Source organism: Dysidea avara, chromosome 3 (assembly GCF_963678975.1).
Source record: "Dysidea avara chromosome 3, odDysAvar1.4, whole genome shotgun sequence".
NCBI classification, from domain to species: Eukaryota; Metazoa; Porifera; class Demospongiae; order Dictyoceratida; family Dysideidae; genus Dysidea; species Dysidea avara.
Genome location: NC_089274.1, coordinates 21,110,548 through 21,136,047, shown reverse-complemented (window position 1 = coordinate 21,136,047; position 25,500 = coordinate 21,110,548). Strand labels below are relative to the sequence as shown.

General features: G+C 38.0%; 2 protein-coding genes across 2 annotated transcripts; one reads left to right on the top strand and one right to left on the bottom strand.

The window, feature by feature from the left end:
* Positions 1–2,602: 2,602 nt before the first annotated feature.
* Positions 2,603–4,111, top strand: LOC136250162 (serine/threonine-protein kinase SBK1-like). The gene has a single exon (XM_066042340.1). The coding sequence runs from the start codon at positions 2,736–2,738 to the stop codon at positions 3,771–3,773; it is 1,038 nt and encodes a 345-aa protein (XP_065898412.1). The 5' UTR covers positions 2,603–2,735; the 3' UTR covers positions 3,774–4,111.
* Positions 2,690–25,226, bottom strand: LOC136250158 (uncharacterized). Its single transcript, XM_066042335.1, has 7 exons — positions 24,733–25,226; positions 21,950–21,989; positions 19,571–19,773; positions 17,535–17,721; positions 10,521–10,631; positions 9,687–9,821; positions 2,690–5,092 (listed from the first exon to the last, which is right to left on the bottom strand). Exons 1-7 carry the CDS (start codon positions 24,967–24,969, stop codon positions 4,200–4,202), a joined length of 1,806 nt encoding a protein of 601 aa, XP_065898407.1. The 5' UTR covers positions 24,970–25,226; the 3' UTR covers positions 2,690–4,199.
* Between the last annotated feature and the right edge of the window lie 274 nt (positions 25,227–25,500).

Genomic DNA, 25,500 nt, shown 5'->3' with positions numbered 1-25,500 from the left:
ATCATAGACCAGTGGTGACTTGATCCTCCATGCAGCAACATGTAGTGTAGGGATGTGTCTATGGAGCCACATAACATTGTTGACTATGGAATACCCATTGGGAGGGAGGTGTGTGTAATTACAATCTGGATGGATGTGTTGGCGGTCGTTTGTTGTGTTGGGGCTACCACACACCAGCATGTGTACTTTGTGCCATTGTAGAGTGAAGTGATAGTATGTAGCTGTACTAATAACTTGTCCATGTTAGTCAATGACTTGCTATAGATGGTAACAATTATATTAATCAGCTTAGTAGACCAGATCAGCAACCAGTTCACCATTTAGTAGGCATATCTCATGAATATCTCAACGTGGGCAATTTGGTCAGTAACCACATTTCAGTTTGGCCATGTTTCCATTTACCCCTGGACACTACCACCTGCTCCTATATAAACTGTCACTATTGGCAACAGATTGTGGATTAAGTGTGAAGGCCGTAGGAGGTGACCACATACTGGGGATGAAAAATACTGCATGGCTTTCAATTTTAAAGTTGTCCCTGGTATATTTTTAAATTCCTGGTTCTGAGCAGCACAACTAGTCAACAAGTTAATTTTGATAACTACTTTTTTACTTGATATATTATCTGAAAGCCTTTTCTTATTGGTTATCTCATCTTTACTAATGTGGCAAAGGGAACGATGAAAACTAGCTTCAACATTTTCATTACAACTTGACTTTGTAGTTCAGGCTGTTTGTAAATTAGTGTCTTTGTAGCTAATGGTAGTGGTGTAGCCAGGAGTAGTTGTATGGTATTGTTTTTGTAGTTCGGCATGTGTATCACTATGTCTCTGGAATAGTTAGTGTATGGAATGAAACACAATTAATGTGAATAACCTGTTGTTCATAACGTCCAACTTGTGTGGCAGCAGTTCTCAAACTGAACAATCCACTCTTAATCAAGTTGAATCTAAATTAAGATGTTCTTATTATTGTGACCACTGTTGCAACATGACTTCACTCAAATTCCAGCCTTAAGTGGCTCCATCTCATCCTATAGTGTTTAGATACTATCTGACTTCATCTCAGGTTGCAGCCATCTGTAAGTCAAGCTGGCTCAGTCAAGGATCATGAATACAGTATACACTTGGTGACCCACAGTATAGTGGTAATGATTTGTTATCACATGTGATCAGTACTAACTGCCTTACTGGCCACTGCTAATCATCAGATTAGTAGCACATTAAACCTCTTAAGGGAATATTATTGTTACCATTAAAAGTTTAGATGGTGTGCAATGATAATCCAACATGTTTGTTGGTGCCAGTGTAGTGCGTCTGCATGACCGGTAGCATGCCTCAATGACACAACACTGTACACAGGATGACATTTACCATACATAGATAAATCTATCCAGGATTGCATGCAGTAATGGGTAGACTACCTAGTTAATGTAATGTGGGTTATATTATTGCAACAATTCTTGTATTGTAATAAAATAGGTGTGCAATAAATTGTGATAACTGGGAAATACATAATCATCAGAAAATATTTTATGCTGCACAATTAATACCACCTGAGCACAATACACAAACCCTCATGGTAGTCCTGATGATAGCTTATTTGTCAGACTGGCCTTACACATGTTGCTATGGTAATGTGGAGTAGACTTGATGGTCCCTGGTGGCTGGTGGGTTAGCTAGTGGTATATTAAGCCAGTCTGCCCCAAGTTATTGTTAGTTTAGCAGCTGAATTATTTCATGTCACCTCTGGATATTGCATCAGCAGACCTGCTGGCTGGGACTGGACAGGCAGTTAATCAGTGAAACATCAAAATAATAGTTTGTGTGGCTGCTTCATGGTAACACAAAGTGACTTGTCTATCATCTAACAATGACATGATGATAATGTGTTCTTTTGTGAGGTTGCTTCACAGCAACACAAAAATGAGTTGGTCCATCATTTAATAAGGACATGATAATATCTCTTCCTTTGTGGGGTTTAGTGCTTACTATCACCCATACTTCAGTGGCTGTAGAGGGGGTACCACATGTCTAGAGTGGGGGTTACCACATGGCTAGGTGTTTTGATGAGGTAGTGTTTGGAATCAAGCTAAGTAGGAAACAGGCCATATAGCTAGCTGCATATTATGTCGGTGAAAGCCACCACAAGGCAAGACATCACACCATACCATCTTACAATGTTGTTTGTTATGTCCTGTTCGGTCATGTTGTTCAGTGACTGATAGTTGTACTATACACACTGACTACAATTGATCAATTGCTTGTTGGCTTTTCACATCAGGTAGATAACAATTCATTTGGTTTGTTGCAGTTTCTGTTATAGCTGCTAGTTACCTAGCTAATTCTGTCGACTTGGGGAATCATAATTGACATCAGGTGTACTGATTTATTCACTGAAACTTATGTCATTCTAATCAGAGGACAATATGGCAGTTGTTGCTGTGAATATAATAGCTAGTGAGACAGGTAGTTATTGACACTTCATCCAGTGATGATAATAATTTTATGTTATGATATCATGTGATTCGCGGCGTGCGCACGCAGACAAGCTGGCGGTCAATCGTATTAAAGATGCGTAGGTCGGGCTTGTGGCTATAAATAGCGACCATCCAAGGGAGCTGAGCTATACTTCGCTGCCTGTCCATACTAATACGCTTTTGCAGGCTCCAGCGCTCTCTACCTTCAAGCTATTCTCTACCGATCTTTATTGCGATTTTATTATTACTCAGTAAAATGGAAAACGCCAACATTTGTCAAACCTGTTTGGATGAGAGATTCACCTTTTTGCGTCAAGCTGGGAAAGGAACATACGGGACCACGTGGATTGCTGTGGATAAGATGACTGGAAAGAAAGTGGCCATCAAAGCAATCAACAAGGCCACTACTACCCGGTCTAACTTCAAGAAAGAGTTCAAGTACAGCAAACACATCTCCAAACATCCCAACATCATTACCACTCACGATACTGCCTACGAGACGAAGACATCTTACGTTCTCGTGCAGGACTTTGCTTCAGGAGGCGACCTGTTTGATGCTATCGAGCCAGAAGTTGGGATCCATGAATCGCGCGCGAGGATCTACCTGGGCCAAGTTGCAAAAGCTCTTGAGTACATGCACAACAGAAAACTAGTTCACCGCGACATTAAGCCTGAAAATGTTGTGTTGGGCGATTTGGACGGCACCTATGTTCAACTAATAGACTTTGGAATGACTCTCCGCAGTGGCACTCATGTGTCTAAAGTGTGTGGAAGTATCCCCTACACACCACCTGAGATCTGCAGCGCTTCAGATGAGATTGGATTCTTTGTTAGCCCATCATGCGATGTTTGGTCAGTTGGAGTACTCCTGTTCTGTATGTTGACTGGAAGTTTCCCATGGGAACAGGCTACCATGAATGACCCTAACTTCTACGAGTTTTGGCAGTGGCAGACTGGAGCAGTCAGAGATGTGCCATACCTGTGGCGTCATTTCTCCCCTGAGTTGCTTGATCTATTCAGCAAGTTGTTGGCTGTTGATGCTCGCAAGAGATGCAAGATCACCGAGGTGTACAGCTACTTGGACAAACCCTGGTACAACCACTCCATCCTACCAGTTTGTGGAGATGACACTGTAGACACCACAGGTCACATGGAGGACATTTTGTGTTCACTAGTTGAATCACACAGCATCTCAGAAGAACCAGAATTCACCTACTCAGACATTGATGCTGCACAATTGAGACTGTTCCCATGGAATGCACCAAGTCATCTACTATCTGTCAGTGCTTGCTAGCTAATTATCTACTACTATTATTTTAATGTAATTTTTTTAAACTTAAGTTTTGTAATTTTAGCAATATAGTTTTGTAAGTAGGCAGTATAATTAAGTTACACAGGTAGGATTAACTTTGTAAGTTTTGGTAGCCTTACTAGTTTTGTATAGGGTAATTATTATAGGCCTATAACTTGTAAGTAGTTTAGTTTATGTAGGAGTTCAACTCCCACTAATTGTAGCTTTTGTAGGTAGCTAGCTTAAGGCACGTATAGCTATATTTAGGGATTATAGCTGTAGTTATGTAAGAGGTTGTAATTTAGTTTACTTGTAAGAATATATTACTGTATGAATTGTAACTTGTAAAACTAAATTTGATAAAAAACATCTGAAAATTACATTCTGGGAATCATATACTTACAAATAATAACAGAAGTATAATTATTATTACTCAATGAAGTCAGGTTTATTGTACAGTTTACAAGAGTCCTCAGACACTAGGAAAGTGGTCCTTTGTGTAGAGTAGAATGATCGCAGGGCGTCACCAACAGTTCCAAATGATGCCAAGTGTCCCTTGTTCCTCACAATAACTGTAGCATTGGTCAAAAGAAAGAGGTCACGGAAAGTGACCTCTTGAATACCCTGCATCACTTCAACACTAAGATCAGTGGGGAGGTTACCGAGATGAAGGTGTGTCGTACGTTCTATGGCACTGACTATGTTGATCCTTGTCACTGCTGCTCTCATAGCATTGAAAATGACATGGTATGTCACTTTGGAATTGAAGGCTAAAGCAATGGTGGTGTTGTCACCAAGGTCCTTTTCAACAATTGCTTTTTTGGCACACTTGAGGTAGCTCTTAGCTTGTTCAACATTCTTATCAGTGTCCACCCCGACACTGCGTAACTGTATTGTAAGTAATGGTTTGTTGGTAATATCTAGTGTGTGCATCATCGACTGGTACCACTCATCAAACATTTTACTTCTCCGGAACAATATGTCATAAGTGCAGCACAAGAAACACCTGATTTTATCAAGACCTAGTTCATAATAACGATCCATTAGGAAATCATTTCTGATCAGAGCATATGTAAAGTCGTATCTGTGACCTTGTACCACTTCCACTGGCTCAGTGAACAGTTTATGAAAGTCAGTTTGTATGTACCAACTACCAGACTTGCCCTCTTTGCTGCACGCCTTCCAACTGCCGATGTCATGAATCCGTGACTTATTCCTTGGCAGGTCCTTGATGGCGTCCATATTCGCCCAGTTAAAAATCTTTGGCACAAAATAATTATGCAATCCCTCAGGATCCAACCACTCTATCAACAGGGCTCGATCTACAGGGGGGAACACACAACATACCTTTGATGAGAACACGAACAACAATAAACAGTAAAGAATGTGATGACAAAAGTAAATAGCAACAAACAACACTGGGCCTATTATCACGTTGCCCACAACACCTCTCTTGGGTAGTAAGAGTGATTTCATGTTGACCATGAATTGCTGTGTGGTCAGTTAGGGAAGTAGTTTGACCAAACATAGCAGTTAGTTTTGACATGATCTACTCCCCTTAACCAGTTGCCACTACAGCAAAGCTGTGGTCACACGTGGGATCAATCCTACAACAACTTGGTGAAGGAGGTGATAAAGTTTAATAGCTACATAAACTGCTTGTACACAGCAAGTAGGCTGGGGGTTGAATTATCATTGGAACTCACTCACAATTGAGTGCTAACATTCCAGAGGCACCCTACAGGGCATATAATGGTATTAACAGTTTGTTGTAGAGATGACCACTGATCACCCACCAGGTATTAACACCTCAGCCCTATATGTAGTGTGATGTGTGATGTAGTGTGATGTGTGATGTGGTATTACTGGTCTGGTAAACAAGTGAGTAATTATTCCTTATCTTTCTCTGACCAACTCTTACAAGGCATTACAAGCAAGTTCTCCAGCAAGGTTGCCTTACTATTCAACTGGAAACCTTTACTGCTAATTCAATAAACTCTAGTTCTTCTTCTGATTTAGTACAATGTCCATATAGGTGTCAGATAAGATTACTAGCAGCCTACTAAACCGGCAGGATTACGTTACTTCGTGATGAGATCAAAGATCAACCGTCTACTCCCCAACACAGCAAGCCTGGCCGGAGCCACACACACGGTGTATCCTACATGTGTACTTTGACTGATTTGTGAGTTATCTTGATATGTACACTGCACGTAAGCATGAACACACACAAATACACACTACATAACACATACACGCACACACACACTCCAAATGATGGAACCCCAAGGACACATAGAAATGTGGATACTTGTCTATGGTCCCGTTTGTATTGGTGTTTACCCCTGAGATCTTATTTGTAAGGACACTAGGATACCTGTTTATGATCCATTTGCATTATTTAGACACCTGAAATTAGGGCACCCCACCAATAAGAACACTTAAGATGGTCCCAAATGTCTGGAATAAAAAAAAATTGCACTATACACACAAACAGACAGACAGATATAACAGACATACATACACACATATTTTATACTTAAGCAAATAAACCAAGTTCCATAACAAGTCTATTGAGGCTTTTGAAGATAATACATAACATTTACAAAATTAAACTGTTCCAAGTAATTATATTATGACCAGAAGGTAGTTCACAATAGGCTGCTCTACAACAGATCCCATTGGGATGGCTAACAATGTACAGAGTTTCCTATTCATTCCTCCACACTATTAAAATTCCACCATCAATGCTCATTCCCAAAAGGGAAACACTACATGACTGCTAGTACACTGATCAATAGCAACACTACAAAGCTGGCAATAGTAAACTGTATCCTATAAACAAGTGTGCTTCACAATAGCACTGTTAGCTAAACAACACACACTGGTATCCATAACACTGCTTTAGATCATCATGAGACTGGCGCTCTGTGCGGCTCTTTAGAACTTGTTTGTGTACTGTCGATTGTGTTATGTTTAGAACCTGTTTGTGTACCAGTAAAAATAACAGGTAATTATTAATGATGGAATTCATAACAGGAAAATGGACACAACGATACAAACAGGAAGAGCATGAGCTGGTAACAGTTCCTTACAAGGAGCACCATTCAATATAAGACCCACTATATGACGACAATGATCAAGTTGAATCAACCTGCTCAACTTGTCAAACCTGCTATCATACACACTGAAGCCTGTTGTTGTACACACACATCCCATGTGTGTACATGTTGTGTGCTTACACATATTCATATATCACCTAACATCACAACATGGTTTATCAATTATCGTTCTAGAAATATTCAGACCACATTCACTAAAAGTATATACACCTTGAGCAACTCTGTCTCCAGATAATTATTGTTATTGTTGATATTCAGTTTCAGGTCATCTTAGCAGCGCCAGCTAGTATAGTATAGCCCAGAGGAGTATACCACACCTGGTCATCCTATTACTAGTACTACTCAGTACTGGCTACAGTAGTATTGGTTACAAAACCTCCTGTGATTCCTTTCAGTGCCACAATACACCATACACAACCATCTTACTATTATGATATTTTAAAGGCTATAGCATTGTGTAGGCATTTGAATACGTCCTTAGCTCAAAGGAGTTGACATAAACCTTATAATATTAGGTATTGTGTTTTCATCATGGGAAATTAGGTTGGTACAAAGGTATCTTTTTGATGAAGGTGGTCTTTCAAAGAAATTAGAACTAATTTGTTCCTGATGGCCATTACGAGATAAATGGGTGCGTATTTTATGAACAAGGTAGCTTGGCAAACTGACTACTGTACACTGTATCTTAGCCGTTTACTTTGAGGACACTTATATAATTAGTTAAGGTTCCAAAGTATCCTCTAGTACATAGGACGTTTAGAACACCTTTAAAATCAGGATATTATTTATGTACACGCTGTGACACATACTACTTGTACACACACAAAACATTCACGTACACACGTACACACAGACATGCACGATAATAAAATTACAAATACTGAAAGGACCACACTAATAGTTATTGGAATCATTTTACAGGTCATCAGGAATTATCATCACACCAGTTCCTATCTCCCTAATAGGATGGATCCGCAACTGATAATGGATAAACTGACTATTACAAAATGAGGTAATACGACCTCATACATCATCAAAGTTGTGAGCTAATCAAAGTACTCTGTACTTCAGCAAAGGAAACTAATCCCTAATGTGGAGTAATTCACCACCCACCTCTACTAGCTGACATCAACAACAGCAGCCATTGTGTGGGACAGCAAGAAGGAGACTGGCTTAAGTGGTGTAATATCAGTAGTGAATGGAATGCCAACAGAATCCCTGACTGTTTGTCAACTCACAATTCAGCTAGGAAGGCCTCACACATACACACACTACTTGCTGTGGTCAATTCACCAATTAGGTGATAATGTTTAATACAATCAGATAAACTATCTCCTAGCATGTGGGAGACCACAGTACCAACCAACCATTATCTGTAACTGCACAAAGGAGATGCCCCACTATAAACTGCTTGTTGATAATGAGAATCATCAAGAGTAATTAATGGGGACACACATGCAACTGATTATTCCAATTTAATCTGTTTACTTAGTACAATTATAATCGACGACTAACTGCTATGGTGGAAAGATAGTTAGCCATCTTATTATAAAGACATGTTTCACTATAGGTAGCATCCACAAAGTGTCATAATAGATGACATGTGATAGAGCACATCCTAAATGTTGTCACAGATAGTATTACAGGAAGTTAGTGACCTCATATCACATCATGTTGTAACTGAAGGCAGTAAACAAACCTCAGAATAGACTGGTCATGGTTAACAGGGGTGTCACAGTTAAGTGCACAGTTCCTACTTGACTAAACATTAAATGGTGTGGATATACTCTTTGTGAGTAGTTATTATTATTATTATTGTTACTGAGCAGACAGCACAGCTGATATGCTCAGGAAAAAAAAAGCAATCATAAAATGAATTTAGCTACGTAGTTACAACGATTACAGTTTGTGTTGTCAATCCCCAGAAAACAGGAAAGGTAGGTAACCCAGACATGTTCAGGTACTCAGGATAAACACATCAATAAAATGCAAGATCACAGAAATAACATGTAGGGCTGCAATGAAGACATTGTTGGATAAACCATTTTGGAACACTGATTTTTAGATGGACCCCACATTGCCAGTATTATGTAATATAACAGTTAAAGATAACATCCTCATCTTATGATGGCAACCACCATGACAAAACAAGGGCTTCATGTTCAGAGAAAACTTGGCTATATGCTGTACATGGTGGTCAGGCCCTATGTATTGAATGAACATTTAATCCAGTTTGATTGTTTTTGAACAACCTTTACCATAAACACTTTTAAGTGTTATTGGCCTTTTATAAGACCTGATGAAATTGTTGGAATTTAGGACTAATTTAGGACATAAAGTATTTGGTTGAATGAGGCAGCACAGAAGCATACTACATGACATCTGGTTAACCTTTACCATAAACACTCTCTGTGTCATGTTAGCCTTGAGAAGAATTATTAACTATATACACTTGTAGCCATTCTAATTCAGGACATACTTTTGGGAATCATTAAATTTTGCAGCGGCACTTTACTACTTTGTTACCATAAACACTTTCTGTGTGTTTAGAATCTGTTGACTACCTATTCTAATTTATCACATATTTCCATAATTTGTGACACAAAAATTTCTGTTTATCCAGATTTCAAACATGCAGCCTTCAAAATTCAGATTTTGCCTCTTCTGCAAAATTTTCTGCTTCGAAAATACTCTACTAAATGTCACATGCTGAACTCATGCTCAAGATCACCAGACCATTCCGAGGGTACAAGGATACATGCCACCTACAAATAGCCAGCCAACAGTAACTTACCGGTGGCTACAGCAAGGTAGAATAGTGTGGTGATTCCTCTCAGTCTATCTGCCAGCCCTCCCGCTGGTGGGTAGCTACCCGGCTTGCCTGTTGAGTAGATCAAGTATCTAGGAGGTTTCTTGCCTGATAGGATTTCTAAACATAAGAAATATGCATATTAATTGTGTAGTGTTCGTGTGCATGTGTGCGTGCGTGCGTACATGTTCATGCGTGCACGCATAGTGTGCAAATGTATATAATGAATATTACACAAACATGCATTACATGTTGTCCACCTTACGTAGTAATATACAGAATATTACAGAGGAGGAACATTCACACACACTAAATTTAGTAACCTGTTTAACAATTTTCTCACTTAATTAATCACCAACTAAAAATCACCAACTACAATATCACGATGGGAACACACACACACACACTGTACATCCCACACTCAACACACACACACACATGCAGGATGTGATAGCCAACAAGTTTCAACTAACAATGACCTCACTACAATAAACTAACAATGCTTATATCAACCAGCTGAACATAGCAACCAATGAATTTAATGAGAGGCCAGCCACCTTAGCAACAGCTATTATGATGGTGAAGAGGCAGACAGTTACTTGGAAAACCACTGAAGATCCTGGCTCCTGGTGAGTTATAGCAGATTGAAAATACTATTAAACAACTATAAACTAGGTAGGATGTGTGGCCACCAACTTTATCCATGAAAATTCACTGACTTTACTAATAAGCAGGTGTCCACTACAGCAGCAGCCACATACATTAGGTAAGTCACTTTGTACACAAATGAAACATGGTCAAGATGGTTGGTTAACTTACCATCATGTAGTCTAGCATACTCGGATACCCATGTACCACAGGTAGAGTTGGGTGACTTCTCCAAGTATATTGCCGGGTTGAGTGGGTTATTAGGGTAGGGGATCAGTGGACCTGTAACCATGACAATATATGTGTGATGTATAGATCATGCTACACACACACACAAAACATTGCACACCAAATTACATATACCACACTACAACAACACACACACGAACGCAAAAACAACAACATGCACACGCACGCATGTTTACACACACACATGAATGCAAAAACAACAACACACACAAACACACACTGACAGATGCAAAATGAAGTGAAGTGAAAAACTTCACAAGAAAATGATACAAGTCCACAAGGAAACATCAACACACCAAGGGCCTCTCTACATTTTCCTCAATACATCATTGAAGAAATAACAATCTACTAAAGGAATTACAATATTCATTAGAGTCCCACTATCTGCATGCTCACAATAGCACGTATATGGGCTGGCCAATACAACAGTAAGTGCTCCCCCTACAATGAATATGTCATTGCATTCCAGCAATATGCTCCACTAGCACTACAATGATCAGTTATTCACCATTCAATATGGTGGTAGTTATGAGAAGTGAACCATTCATCGGACCCCTTTGATCAGTCATAAACTATCGATTATCACTTAATAGTTGGAAAGCCGCAAATAACAAACTGAATAGTTACTGAACAACAGAAAGCATTATGTGTGTGTGAAGTGTGTGTTTGTTGTGCAGAAACTGAGATCACCAGCTGGTTTTTGCCGAATAGACTGTACCAATGTAAGTAAAATCCATGTACTTCACATGAGTATGTATGCATGCACACCACAAACAGACACCGGGTGCAAACAATGGCAGAAAATTCCTGACTGCCCATGTCTTGCATGTATAACAGTGTTGGATCAACGTGGAACTTAAATAGCAATGCTGCATATATACTGGCAATGTGTGTGTGAAACATAATATGATAGAGTGTGTATATATAGTGTATCCAAGCAACAAATTACCATAACAAAAGTAGACCAGCACATACCAATATGCACACATCATTCACAAAAACAATAGGAAACACTTTCCAACTGGTATCATCAACATCAAATAAATATTTTTTAAAATAGTCAAATGTTCAGATATTATATCAAACAACTTCACTACAGGAGCCACAATGGTATAAGGCCTCCTGATGTTTCCACAATACAGCCAATTGTACTGTGTGTAGTTAAATAACATCAAAAGTGGCAGTTTAGCAACAGTTGCAGCAGTTACACAAACACTTCATATCAACACAACACACTACAGCCATTGTTACCACATTCTACAGCATAGTGTCTACTGAGATTATGACAAATTAGCCAATAACCCATTACATGCTGGTCGATGGGGAAGGCAGTGAAAAAAACCCATTACTCTATCTAACTAGGGGCCTGTGAGAAGGCACAGCCCATTAATACACAGAGTTAAATCTCCAAATTAAAACTTTATTGAATACACAAAAAATCTTACCCATTGAGATAGTTTCTTAGTAATGTTGTACATACAGAGTCATGTTAGTGTTACAAATTACAATTAACATCTAATTAGGATGTACACATAAAAATGTAAACGTCACTACTAATGCAAGCCAATGAAAAAATGAGTACAGTATAGTTTTGTAATTTCAAAATTGATAAGTGCCTTATGGAGATTAGGATCTGACAACTTAGTGAGAGTCACGAAATTTTTAGCTTCACAAAAGGCACTTCTAAAAAGCATACAACATTTAAACATCACACACTGTAACAGTACAGCTGATCAAACGGTCACGAAGGTGATGCCATAATACAATTACTATGATAGTATTGTCAACACCAATAGCACGATGTATATGACTGATTTGTTATATGACGGATATTAATGTCCGGTGTCAGTCACAATCGCTGGTCTTTGTGATACACTGTATTATTGGTAGTCATGGATACATCATACTGCCAGATATAACTAATGTACTATAATATAAGCCACCATTGGGTGTATGTAATTAAGCACCACTTAGTAGATTAAGTCATGTACCAATGTAAAGCCAATCATGTGTGTGTATGTATGTGTACACACGCTAGGTGCCAACCTCCTTGTGGTGGGCCTAGTAAAACACTACTTGCTAGTGATGGGGCTACACCCCAGTATTGAAGACCAGGCAGGGTCAGGGGCAAAGATATTATCTATGCATACACCTTGTGCTTTTACATGGCACAAGACAGAGCTTGGCAGTGATTGCATGGTGGCAGGTTGTATACAACCACTTTCCACTCTATCCCCATCTCACTTAATTGTTACTTCATTAGACATGATACCATAAAATTAGAACTCATCCAGTGAAATTCACTTGAACAGTACCTATTAATATTTTATGGCATCATTGTTGTGTTCCCAGTACAGTAACTATCATTGCACTTTTAAGTTGATCATCAATCATATTCAAATCAAAACAAACCACTATCAAACATCTATAATGTCAACAATAATGGCACTGTGTGAAGGATGTAATGAATTATTGTAGTTCTAAGTGAGTCAGATGAGAACGATAAACAGTTATATTTTTAGCACTTGTTTCTAACAGGTCCCTCCAACACAGACTCCCTTATGTCAGTTGTAGCCAAATTTCATAGATGGTTAGTTTCCCGAATACATCACTATACATGTCTTCAGCCTCCTACAACAAGTACAACAGTGACCAATGTAGCTCTTGTTTTGGGAGAGACAACATGGAACACACGGACCTAATGGCACCAAATATGGTTGTGTACGAGCACACATCTTCCCTCGGAGGAGGAGGTGGATGAACGGAATGAAAAGTTTACAAGTCTACACACTATCATTACATGGTGTTCTATAGTAAAGCATCATCTACGCTTGTACAATAAAATATTAAGGGATTGTTTTGTTAATCATTTATATATATTTATTACAACCGTACAAAGTTGGTTGTTACGCCAGTAGTGACATATGGAGCGATTTCACACTTATTGAGCTACTAAGACCATGCCATGTGGAAGAACGAGTGTTTCTCTACATGGAATAAAATCATGTGTTACATCCAAAAGGCTTCATTTCCCAATTGTTCATAATAAAAAAACATTATTTAACCAGTGGATTCTAGCCTGTTGTTCCAAATAACATAATTCTCAGTCTATCGCAACAAATTGGCATTAAAGAAGAAGTCACACAAATATTTCAATGAAATACTTGTCTGTCTATATACCCAAAAGCAGACAAAGTGTCATGTTCTCCAGCACACAGGAAACACAAGGACACATTAATGGATACATCAAGTGGAAACAGCTATCAGTACAGTGTGAATTGGTTTGTTTAGATATATAATAAGAAATACTAAAGTGATAACGTGACCAATAATTCAGTCATGCACAATACAATCACCCACATGTGTCACTATCCACTGGGAATGTTGTATTAACTCTACATAGTCCATGTTCATACAACCATTAAGCCTTGAAATGTAACTGAGAAAATGTTCTCAAGCTACTGTACTTGTACTCAGACTTATGGCTAGTTATGAGCATGCGCCCAGTTTCTTCTGAAGAACATGCGTCCAGTTTGTATAATAGTGGGTGTATGTCTGTCCACACCGTGAAGAACCTTTGTGAAACAAGACTAAAAGTTCATTACATTACAAATATTATAAGCATAAGCTTGCCTAGAGTGGAGATCCTTCGTATCAACTTGAAGGCAATGTGTGAAAATAACATACTGGCTGTACAATACACTACTGGACCTATACCAAGAATAACAAAGTGCTTTGTATGCTTAAAAAACATCTCAGGGGGCCTTGGATAATGAATACAAGACAAGAACAGATCATTCCATTGCTCTACATGAGTGGGGTGAGAGTACTTTGAATATAATTACTATTGCATAATTGTAATATTCTATTGTGATGATCGCCATAGTAATAACGTGTGGATGTATATACCAGCCTGTGTTTATTAAATAGCTGGCATATTGTCAGTTAGTGATGTTAGATATTCAAAAAGTACAAAATACCACATTTAATTAGTTAAAAGCTACACACCTTCCACACTTGAGTGGTATCACAATCGATTTTGAAAAGCCATGATTACAATACACTAATATTAAATGACTAATCAAAGCAAATGCGGTTATAATTGTCAGTGATTGAATTTGAGACTATGACTAACAAGTACACAGAAAAATTTGGAATTTTCAACTAGAGTAGGGACCATAATACATCGATAAAAAGTACTGAAACAAGCTGGAGTAGCGCACGATATCAATTCACAGTAAAACTATAAGAAGTGTTATATCCCTACTGTGCATTTCCATTATATGGTATCTTGAGCACAGTAGGGATATAACACTTCATATTGTTTTACTGTGAATTGATATCGTGCACTACTCCAGCTTGTTTCAGTACTTTTTATCGATGTGCTATGGTCCCTACTCTAGTTGAAAATTCCAAATTTTTCTGTGTACTTGTTTGTTAACTTTTTTTTTTGTAAATAATAATTATGACTGGTGAACCCACGCATACCGCATCTGAAATGGCACTGTGTGCCTCAATTATCGTCTGAAAAGTGAAGTATCCATTACGCTTCGTTGTCAGCTATGTTCAACCCGTTACACAGCATTTCGAATCAATAACTGCTCGTAAAGCACCTCTGCAATCCACGCATACCGAAAGAAATGGTGCTGCGCACCCCAGTTATATCAATTACCTCTGATATCAAAATAGCCACTATGACAAATACGGACGATTTCTGTTACGAAGGGAAGCCATCATGTGCTATCGCCAAATCGACACTTTTCGCTGTCAGCAAAGATGAATGGGACACAAAGGAGGACACTGGTAAGTCCATGAAGAATGCATTGTACATACTGTGGTATGCCAAAAGGCACCTGTCGGGCTGAAGCGACGTCAAACAGTGAAAAAATCAAGCCCGTAGCCTTAGCCGTTATCAAGTTACGTTTGTCTGAAGGCATCAGTCAGTCAGTCAGTTACATACTTACTCAGTCAGTAGAAAATTCTGTTAAATAAATTATTTTAAAAATTCTGTAGCAACTTGGTGAAACCATTTCGGGTCGATCTGAAAGCTTGTTTGGGCTTAGTTTCACCTAACCAATATTGCCTGATCGTCGTTAGGGGAAATTGTGGCTGTTTTTTGGGTGATATTATTTCGTAGGCCACACCTACTCCTTTGTGGTCCCTACTATACACTACTATCGTAGTGTATGATAACCATTGCAGTTCCAACCAAGTGTCCACATGCTCTCATTTAACCCTTAAACTCGCAAAGAACTTTTAGGGAATGCGTGTTTACACAATATGGGCAAGCATGGCGACGATAGGTGGGGTAACTTAATTCTTATAGCCTAAAAGAACACATTGTTTAAAGTTTGTTCACTGGGCTACTTGGAGAAGATTGTAACTACAGCAGCTTACTTGTTATGAAGCAATGAACAACAGCGAGTCGCATCTCCATGTTTCAAAATTCTTGCCACATCTTTAATTTTTTGATTGTGGGGTTTACTCACGTGAGTCATGTATGTCCTGACAGAAAATTTTATGGTGAAATGAATGGAACTTATTGCAAGTTAATAGGAGCAACTACCATCAAGATATGGATCATTTTATAAGGTATGTAAAGGGTTTGCATATTTCTATGCCAAAAAGTTACTTACACGGCTGGTTTTGGCCTCACTGTTTAACATTAGCAAAAAACCCTTGGTATCATTTTAATCCTTGTTACATCACAAGTAGAATGCTATAAATTGCGTAGCCATGGGATGGATTCTTTGAAAGTTACAGTGCTTACAAGGCACACACAGTTTTTGGGTTTAAGGGTTACTCTTAAAACATGCTCTGGACACTGACTAACCCTACAAGCCTAAAAGACAAGACCTCACTGGTATGTGTGTGTGTGTATCTATGATATCACCTTTTTGTTGTGACCACTAGTTACCATAGTAACTAGCATCACTAACACACAAATTTCTATTAGTCTATGAAACTAATCTGAATGTGTCATGATGTATACCTGTGTACATATGTACACTAATGTATTATATTTAAGCAGAGCTTATACACATGGACCCAGGTACTGGAACAGAATATAGTGGAATACCAGAGTTTGATTAAACACTGGTAAACACTGGTGCCAACACTGTATAATGGTCAGTGGTGATGTCATGTACTATTGTTATTATTGTTGTTACTAGGAAGAATAAACGATCACTTGTCTTAGCATGTGTCCAACAATACATATAGTTTATGGCAACAGTATATTTATCATGTTATTACCATCTTTACAGTTTCTCACCAATGAAAAAGCAGTCCATTATCATACAGTACTATTTGTATATTAAGGATCACAGAGGTTTGCAACTTTTCACAAAAAAATATTGACCAGAAACCAGCCTCACAATACCTTCATGGTGCCTTGGCAGTAAATTGATAAGGCCTGCATGCACCTTCAGTACAACCCGAAATGCTTCCAAAAAGTTCTTAAGAAATTTAAATATATATATTCAGTGAAATTTTCTGCTGACTGACTGACTTTCAGATGAGTGTAACTCAATAACAGCTAAGGCCACAGACCTGATTATCTTCTCACTACTAGATGTTGGTTCAGCCTGACAGGTGCCTATTGGCATACCACAATACATACACTGCATGCACCATGGACTTATTTGTCCCTATTTAGCTTCGCTGACAGTGCAAGGTGTCGATTCACAGTAACACATGCCAATGGCTTCACTCCATTTGTAATGGGAATCGTCTATATTTTCCATAGTGACTAGATTGATTGCTGAGACAATTATTGTACTGTACATAAACACACGCACAATGCACACACACTACAGCACAATGCACACACACACATGCACACTACAACACACACACACACACACACACACACACACACACACACACACACACACACACACAAACAACAACACAAACACAATAATATACACTCACCATAGTCATCTTTCACAAGACACTCATTAGTGTTACAAGCTTCCTCTTCTACTTTATTAGGTGGACATAGTTCAGAATTAGTACACACAAACTGATAGGTGGCATGTCTGAACCGACGACCTCCCCCACAGTGTTTACTACATATTGACCACTGGCCCCATACTATCGGTGGACACACTGTCTTGCACTGTGTAGGAGTAATACGACTGCTTTATTAGAGTAGTTTAACATATATTACATTAACACAATAAATACTGTCTGTGTGTGTGCGTGTGCGTGTGTATTCCTAGTAATGGTCTGGCATCAATAGTGCATTAGAGAGCTCCAACTTTTTTAAGCTTAATACTTCACAAAGTTTCACTTGCGGAAAAATTACAAAAGGTTTATTAGTGATGACTTAGTTGGTCCCACTGAAAATGGTTGGCATATGAAAAGTTTACTTTGCAAGCAGCTAACAACACGCATCCAACAATTTTGTGCAAAGAGAATCTTTCCAAGCAAAAATTCATTCTGTGTGTAAGCTCAGTACTGCAGCAATTAACACTCACAATATAATACAGGATAGTAATGATCAGGTATATACACTGTTATGAACAAACAAGGTAACAAATTACCACTTCAATATACACTGATTATGGGAATGACTGTTCTATTAGAGTATTTCAGTGCAAACAGCAAGTCTGAGCACACACAACATAGAAATGTCTGCTCTGTTAGAGTGTTTGGTAGCAGCTGTATGTTCTATCAGAGTAAAGCCTTGTATACATCCAGATTATCGTTTGAATTGGTACCCAACTATTCAGAAAAACATCTCATGATCTCAACTCAACCTGTACCTCAGTATCAATACAAAGTTTATATGTCCCAGAACCCTTTCTTTCAGCCAACCCAACATGGCTTTCCTAGCTAAGAAGTAAGTAGGGGTGCCCAAATAATTAGCACAATGATGAGGGTAAAAGAATTATTCTGGAAATTTGAAAGAAGAGTATCATAGACTCTAGAAATGACTGCTCTGTTAGAATAAATGATCATTCAAAGTTTTACAGCTTTAGTTATCTACTTATATAACACCTTTACCATTGTATGAGATCATTGGGGTTCAGATAACCAAAGTATTATTCCTACAAGCTATAATCAAAATACTCTAATAGAGCAGTCACCTATCAGTCAGTCAGTCAGCACAAACTCTGTTGTAATAAACAGCCAACCTACCAACTAAAAAATAGTTTTCCTGCCTGCCTTAATTTTAAAAGTCAAACTTATAATACAAGCATAACACCAACCTTTTGAAGAAATTCAGAGTAAAATAAAATGAAAGTTTTGAGCGTAATTCATTGCCCTGAGGCTACATAATACATAACCCTTGTAAAGACTTTATAAATGGTACAGTGAAGCCTGTCTTAGTGGCCACTTGTTAATAATGGCCATTTCTCCATAATGACCACTTAAAATTCCCAAGCGAAGAATTTATGTAGTAAATCACCTGTCTTCAGCAGCCACCTACTTTATGGCCAAGAAGTTTTTGCTTGAAGGTGACTGGCTTAGAAATAGGTTCTGTAACAAACAAACAAACAAACAAACAAACAAAAAAAGGCACCCTGTTTAGTTACAGCCACACAAGGCAACACATCATATAGATACGACATGTGACCAACCTCTGCAGTAACTCAGTATTATTGTAAAACTGTGAAGATATATTAATGAGACGGTGCTTGTGACACAAATTTTTGATGAAATGATATTACAGTATCACGATAATCACGCAATAATTAACCCAACAGCTTCTTTTTTTTTCTCGCCCTAGAATACTAGTGTTGTTTTAGTGTAATGTGATGCTAGTAGACAATGTAGGTTACATACCAACTTGAAATAAAAAAATCGAGATAGAATGGTCAATTATTTAATCACGTGAAACAAATAAAGTGGTTTTTCCAACCATAAAAAATACAGTGTATATTAGTAATTTTTTCCACAATATACTGTGACTATAAATTTTCATCCAATTCTTCTAACCCAATACTAATACATTAACTCACCATCTCTCCTGTTGACACAGAACTGTTGACACTAGTTGTACTATCAACAACTTCAGTTGGCTTGTCGGTTTCCATGGTAACATCAGTAGCAGTGGTAGGAGATGATGAAGGGGTGGCGGTAGTTGGATTGGTTTCCGTGGTACTATCAGTAGAAGCACTAGTGGCATTTGTGGTAGCAACTGACTTAGTTTCCCTTGGCAAGCCTAATAAATCACAAGACAAGTATACAACTTGTAAGGGTGGTGTTTAATCGAAACACAAGACAAAACTCTGCAAGCCATATACAATTACAATGTTTTACAACTGCTGTGATGAGTTGGATACCCAAGTAGCAGAGCACCTTATTCTACTTCCTGTTGTCACAATGAAATGTGAAATATTTATCAGATGTTTTAATTCTGTATTTATCTGTGCTAATTCTGTATTTATCAAAGTTCTCATGATACATTTAGAACCATGAATCCACTAATAAGGACATATTTGTCCACTGTCCTATTCCTATTAGTAATAACAGAAACTGTTATGAGTATTGAATGGTAAAATTACTATGTGAAAAATATGTGAATTTGTAACCACTTGTTTAGGAGAAACAGTAATTTAACTTTATTTCTACCACATAGTAAAATAAGCGCCCATAACTTGCTGTACGAACACGAAACAAAGTGTATAAACTATTTATGTAGCATGCATATTTTTACCCAGTTTATTTCAATACATTTTTATTACAACCAGAATTTTGTGAAAACAGTCAATTTTTGCTCAGTGGGTCAAAAATATCTGTGTCAACTTTATACAATCATTTTTCACAAACCAATACACTGTTTAACAATCTTTCAAACACTACATCACATCACACTCTACACAACTACAGATAATCACTCGAGGAATGTCACATCTCATATCATCTAGTAATAGAGAGAAGCCCAGTACAACAGGTGTGCAGCTTCTGATGGATACACACAGCCCTTTAACTACACTATCAACAATTCTTAACACTTTCATCACAGCCAGACGATATCAAAATAATGTCCAAAGCCAATCAAGGCGAGGTAGGACCTACAACTGACAGGTGTAAACACAACCCTACAAATTGCGATCACTACTAATAGATGCTTACAGTAAGAGAGAAAGATAGTGTTTCTTTGTTAGAAATAGGCTATCATCGCCTTCCCATTAAAACATACAAACAAAGAATACAGCGAGTTGAAAAATGGTCTCCAGCCCACAGCAACGCACAAGCTGCTGTCAATCAACTATAGTGAAACCTCCTTTTAATGGGTACTTTGAGATCAGCTGCTTTTCATCATTGTACTTAGGAAGAATGAAGTATACTTGTACACAAGTTAAACAATGTACAGCATCTCAAAAGACGGTCCATTTAAGAATTTGTCTGTATTAACAAGGGACATTTCTCTTAACCCAAAGTATACAGCTTTTCTACGGATGGAAGCTGACAACTTCAAATTGTGGAGAAATCAACCAGGTGTTGGCAGTAGTATAGGAATTGAAGGTCTTTGAAGCTTGAATAGTCACCACCAGGTGTGCGGCAGCAATCAAGGAATGCAGGAAATACTAGTATTAATGGATCTTACTTATTATAGTGTAACCTATGGCCAGCTAAGGGTGCTGTAACTATACTGTATGGCTTCAATTTTCATAAGTCTTTACATGTAATCTGCTGAGTAATAACCCGACTGGTTTGCATAATTATAAATTGCATTATGCATTTTCACTTCAGTAGACAAAAAAAAAATTTTTAAACTGAATATCTATCTAATAGACCACCAGATTTGCCTCTTGTTTTGCTTACTGGTAAGTACGTAGTAGACGGTACAGCTATGGAATACAATTTTTCATCATGGATCTGATGTGTATTAGCTAGCAGTTTGACAAATGTGAAAGATTGAAATGTGAGGTGGGAGTACTGTATAGATGCTTTCTTATAATCCACTTGTGAACCAGCTGAAAGCTAGCAGCCCCTGGCCTTCTTCATTTAGGACCCAGCATTAGCTTGAACCCAGCTTTAATACAGTACTTGAGTAAGTATCCACATTATACTGGTTATAAAAATCTTTCTCACATTTACACACAATAAAAGATTTACATACACACTGATAAAAGATTTAAATTTGCATGAGGCTGACACTGATAACCAATCCAAGCGTGTTTTGGTACAAGATTTTGTTAGTTCCGTCTCATATTATGTAATCAGGTTATCAGCCAATCAATAGTGATGTTAACCAATCATAATCGGTGCATCATTACTAATACTACTGCTACATACATCACTATTATATCCAGTAGTAAATGTACATAGACACACACCAGTTGGTTACAAGTTACTAAACACACTATACAGTACACCATATTAGTACTCACCATTGGTGGGGTCATCAACATACCACGGGTTGTTCTTGAGCTGTATAAAAAATAGTAACTAGTCAGGATACGTCAACAATTTCAGTGATCTCACAATTGCTAGCACATTTAATATACTGTACTACACACACTGTACTCTACTAGACTACTCTTTATAACACACTCGGGGACTATGTGTGTAGCACATCAATTTCATAATATTAAGGTTTTCAGGTGTGCATCAAATCCTATGGACAAGGAACATGCAACTCCGTACAGCTTAAAATGAAGTGTAATGGTCACTGTACTTTTCAGTAATTGATTGTGGGGTGAACGTTGGACCCAAAATTAATTTTATGGCACCATTGTTTCTTTTAATGTAGTATCATTCATTCTTTCTCTCGACTTTTATTAGTATTCATGGGTTCAGTAGTGATAATTATGCTACAATTAGAAGGAAAAATGACGATTTACGGATCAAAAAAAAAAAAAGTAGTGAAACAAGGGAATAGCTAAAGTAGTAAAACAAGAGAGGATGTCTATTTATACTAGCAGACATTTAATAGACTAAATTAGGGATTAAATGTCTACTAGTATATAGTGCATTACCTTTCGTTTTGCTACTTTTAGCTATTCCCTTGTTTCACTACTTGATCCCTAATCCACCTACTAACGGTTTGGCTATGTCGCTGGACAGCAGATGGAGTGTGAGACTTAGATATCAGCTAAAAAGAAAACTGACTTTCCATACACACTGTTGAAAACCAAAGGAACAATAACAAAAATCAACTGTAGATGAAACTAGCATACACGATGACTCACCAACCATGCAGCCAAGCGCTTGTTTGCGCTAAGTACCACAATCAAACTTAGTTATTAGACCACTCAAATTACTCAAGATGCTCAACAGTTTACAAGGCCGGTGCTACAGAGATTACCATGTATGTTTTGTAAGTATATTAATGTGGTTTGACTGGCAAAGAGTTTAATTCAGCAGAACAGTAAAATTAAGTGTACTAACTATGTAGTAAGGAATATTGCCTGGGACTAAACACTTGCTCATTTGGCAAACAGTATGTACATTCCATGGTAAACTAGAGAAGTGTAACAGATCAAAAATGCTGGCACTCCTACACATTGTGAATAACTTTTGTTCCCTAGCTAACAACAGTGATACCTTCTGACCACAACATTTGGTTTGCTTGTTAGAGCAACATTTCTATACAAACTAGACACTGCATGTATTTAATGATGGAAATTTTAGTTGGCATTATAACAAATACCTGAACAAAATATTAGTTTCAGCTTTACAAGTTTACAATCATGTGTCTTTGGGCTCTTCAGCTATGGGTTATGGGCTGGTTTTCCATAAAACTACAAATCACCTGCACTGTTGTCCTAATCAAAAGAGTCTGCGGTAACCTGTGACTAACTGTGACGATAGTCGAGATAGATAAACAGTTCACTGCATTATTCTGTATTATATAAAGTTTACGAACCTTGGAAGCAAACATGACAGCAAAGGTATTCCTTCATTTGTTACAATACAGTGCATTACAGACATTTTAGTAATACAGAATGAAGCATGGCATTGCATAGACATCGTTCTTGGTTTCTTTACAATGAACATTGCTGGTGTTTGTGTGCAGTGGTTGTTTTCCATTAACAACACCATCCTGCCTAAGGTCGAACCTCTCAGAACTCCTATGGTGGCTCTGCCACAGTTGTAATACCAACAAAGTATTTTTCTATAGCTATCTATGTCAACTAGCCTTATAGCTTGGAGGGAGAAAAATATGGCAAATCTGACACAAAAGCAGCATTTCTCTAAAAGCTTGCTTTTCCCCATCAAATACAAATTGGTTTGGCTAAACAATTTGTCAAAATTCTATCACAAAAAAAAAAAAATTCACAAGAGTTTCTAAAACTTTCTATATACATCCCAAACATTTCATAGCAAAATTTAGGAGCAAAAATACATACAATTTGTGGTAATAAATTATACACTGCTTAGTACCTAATGAGTAGCATGTGGAAAATCCATTATAAGAATTCTACCTTGTTGCAACGTCATAGGACGTATATAAGATGCGTCACATCACAAATTGGCCCTTAAACAAAAAAGACTGGAGCTTGTAAATGAAAAAGCATGAAAATTTTTATTGGATTTCTAGCAAGCTGCACAAGATATCAAGTAATTGTGAACCCCTTGAGCACCTACCAGGCTGGTCTTGTGCAGCTAGAATTTTTTTCTTCTTCCTTTTGTGAAGGGAGACCAAGGTGGCCAATCAGAGGAGGTAGGACATATGTACGTACCACTTACTATAATTGCATAATTACAATTTCACAACGAGTCTCAATAGTTGCAATATAATCAGAAGTTTTTACTAGGGCTCAGTAAATCTTTAGAAGTAAATCCAGGCCCTTACAAAGCAAAGTACATAACTTTTATTGACTCACGTGATAATATGCAATTAAGCAAGTAGCATTTCCTACCTCCTCTAATGGGCCAACAGTCTGACATAAACTGGACAGTTTTTTGTGTGTCTGGGTGGGGAAAGGGGACTGATAAGTCCTTCTGTTTATCTGATGATTGGCCACAAAGACTAGTGCACACTTGTTCACTTGTCATTCACACCTTGTTGTATTAGCTCTGTATGCCCAGACCCTCCTCTCTATATGGTGCTTACTAAATAGAGATTATAAGTGCCAGCAGAGTTGGGTCTGGCCTCATGAGACAATGTCCAGTATGCTGTATTATTCCCCATGGAAAATTCTCTAAACAGCAACTACAAATCACTCACTGGTACATGACGCTCTATCACAGCACTCTCAGTGTTCGCAGTGGCATAGCATCCTCCTGAAGACAAGCACCATGACAACATTGAGTACCAGAGTACATTCATCATCCCGAATATGATCAGGTATATGTACATTGGAGCGCGCCATCTTCTCAGACTTGTAAAAAAGTTGATTTTATGTCGCTGGGAGCCTCTGCTCTCTGCCGGGCTGGTAGCAATAGCATACGGCGACCTCGCCATGACTTGGACAATAACAAACGATACGAATAACAGCCAATAGATGGGTTAATCAGTGTCGATACAAACATGGAAAAAAGTCGAGCAACTTGCCAGTCTTCAGACATACTACTGAAGCCGTTCTTCAACGTGTTCCAGGGCACAGCAGAATCCATAGCTGGTTTAGTAAGCAAACAAACATTAAGGAAGTAGTTCCTGTACGTCTTCTTCTCGGGACTTCGTTCCTGCATATTCTTGTGAATCCTTTATTTACGCCTCACGTGACTCGTGACACAGCACGTGCACAGTTATGTATCTACTGACGTATGCGTGTACAGTAAGGATTTATCATAGAAGTATTAGGGGTGTACTACACAAAAAAATGAAGTCTTATATTAAAATCAGCTGTGAATGACACTTTCAAAAAATGTCAAGTTTTGTTGTAGTTCTAGTTTCCGTATAATTAAGCCTTTCTGTTTCTCTAGCAACATGTTATATTTCTTCATCCTCTCATCAATCTTGTCCAAGTCATCAAGCAATTTGTGTATCATCAGG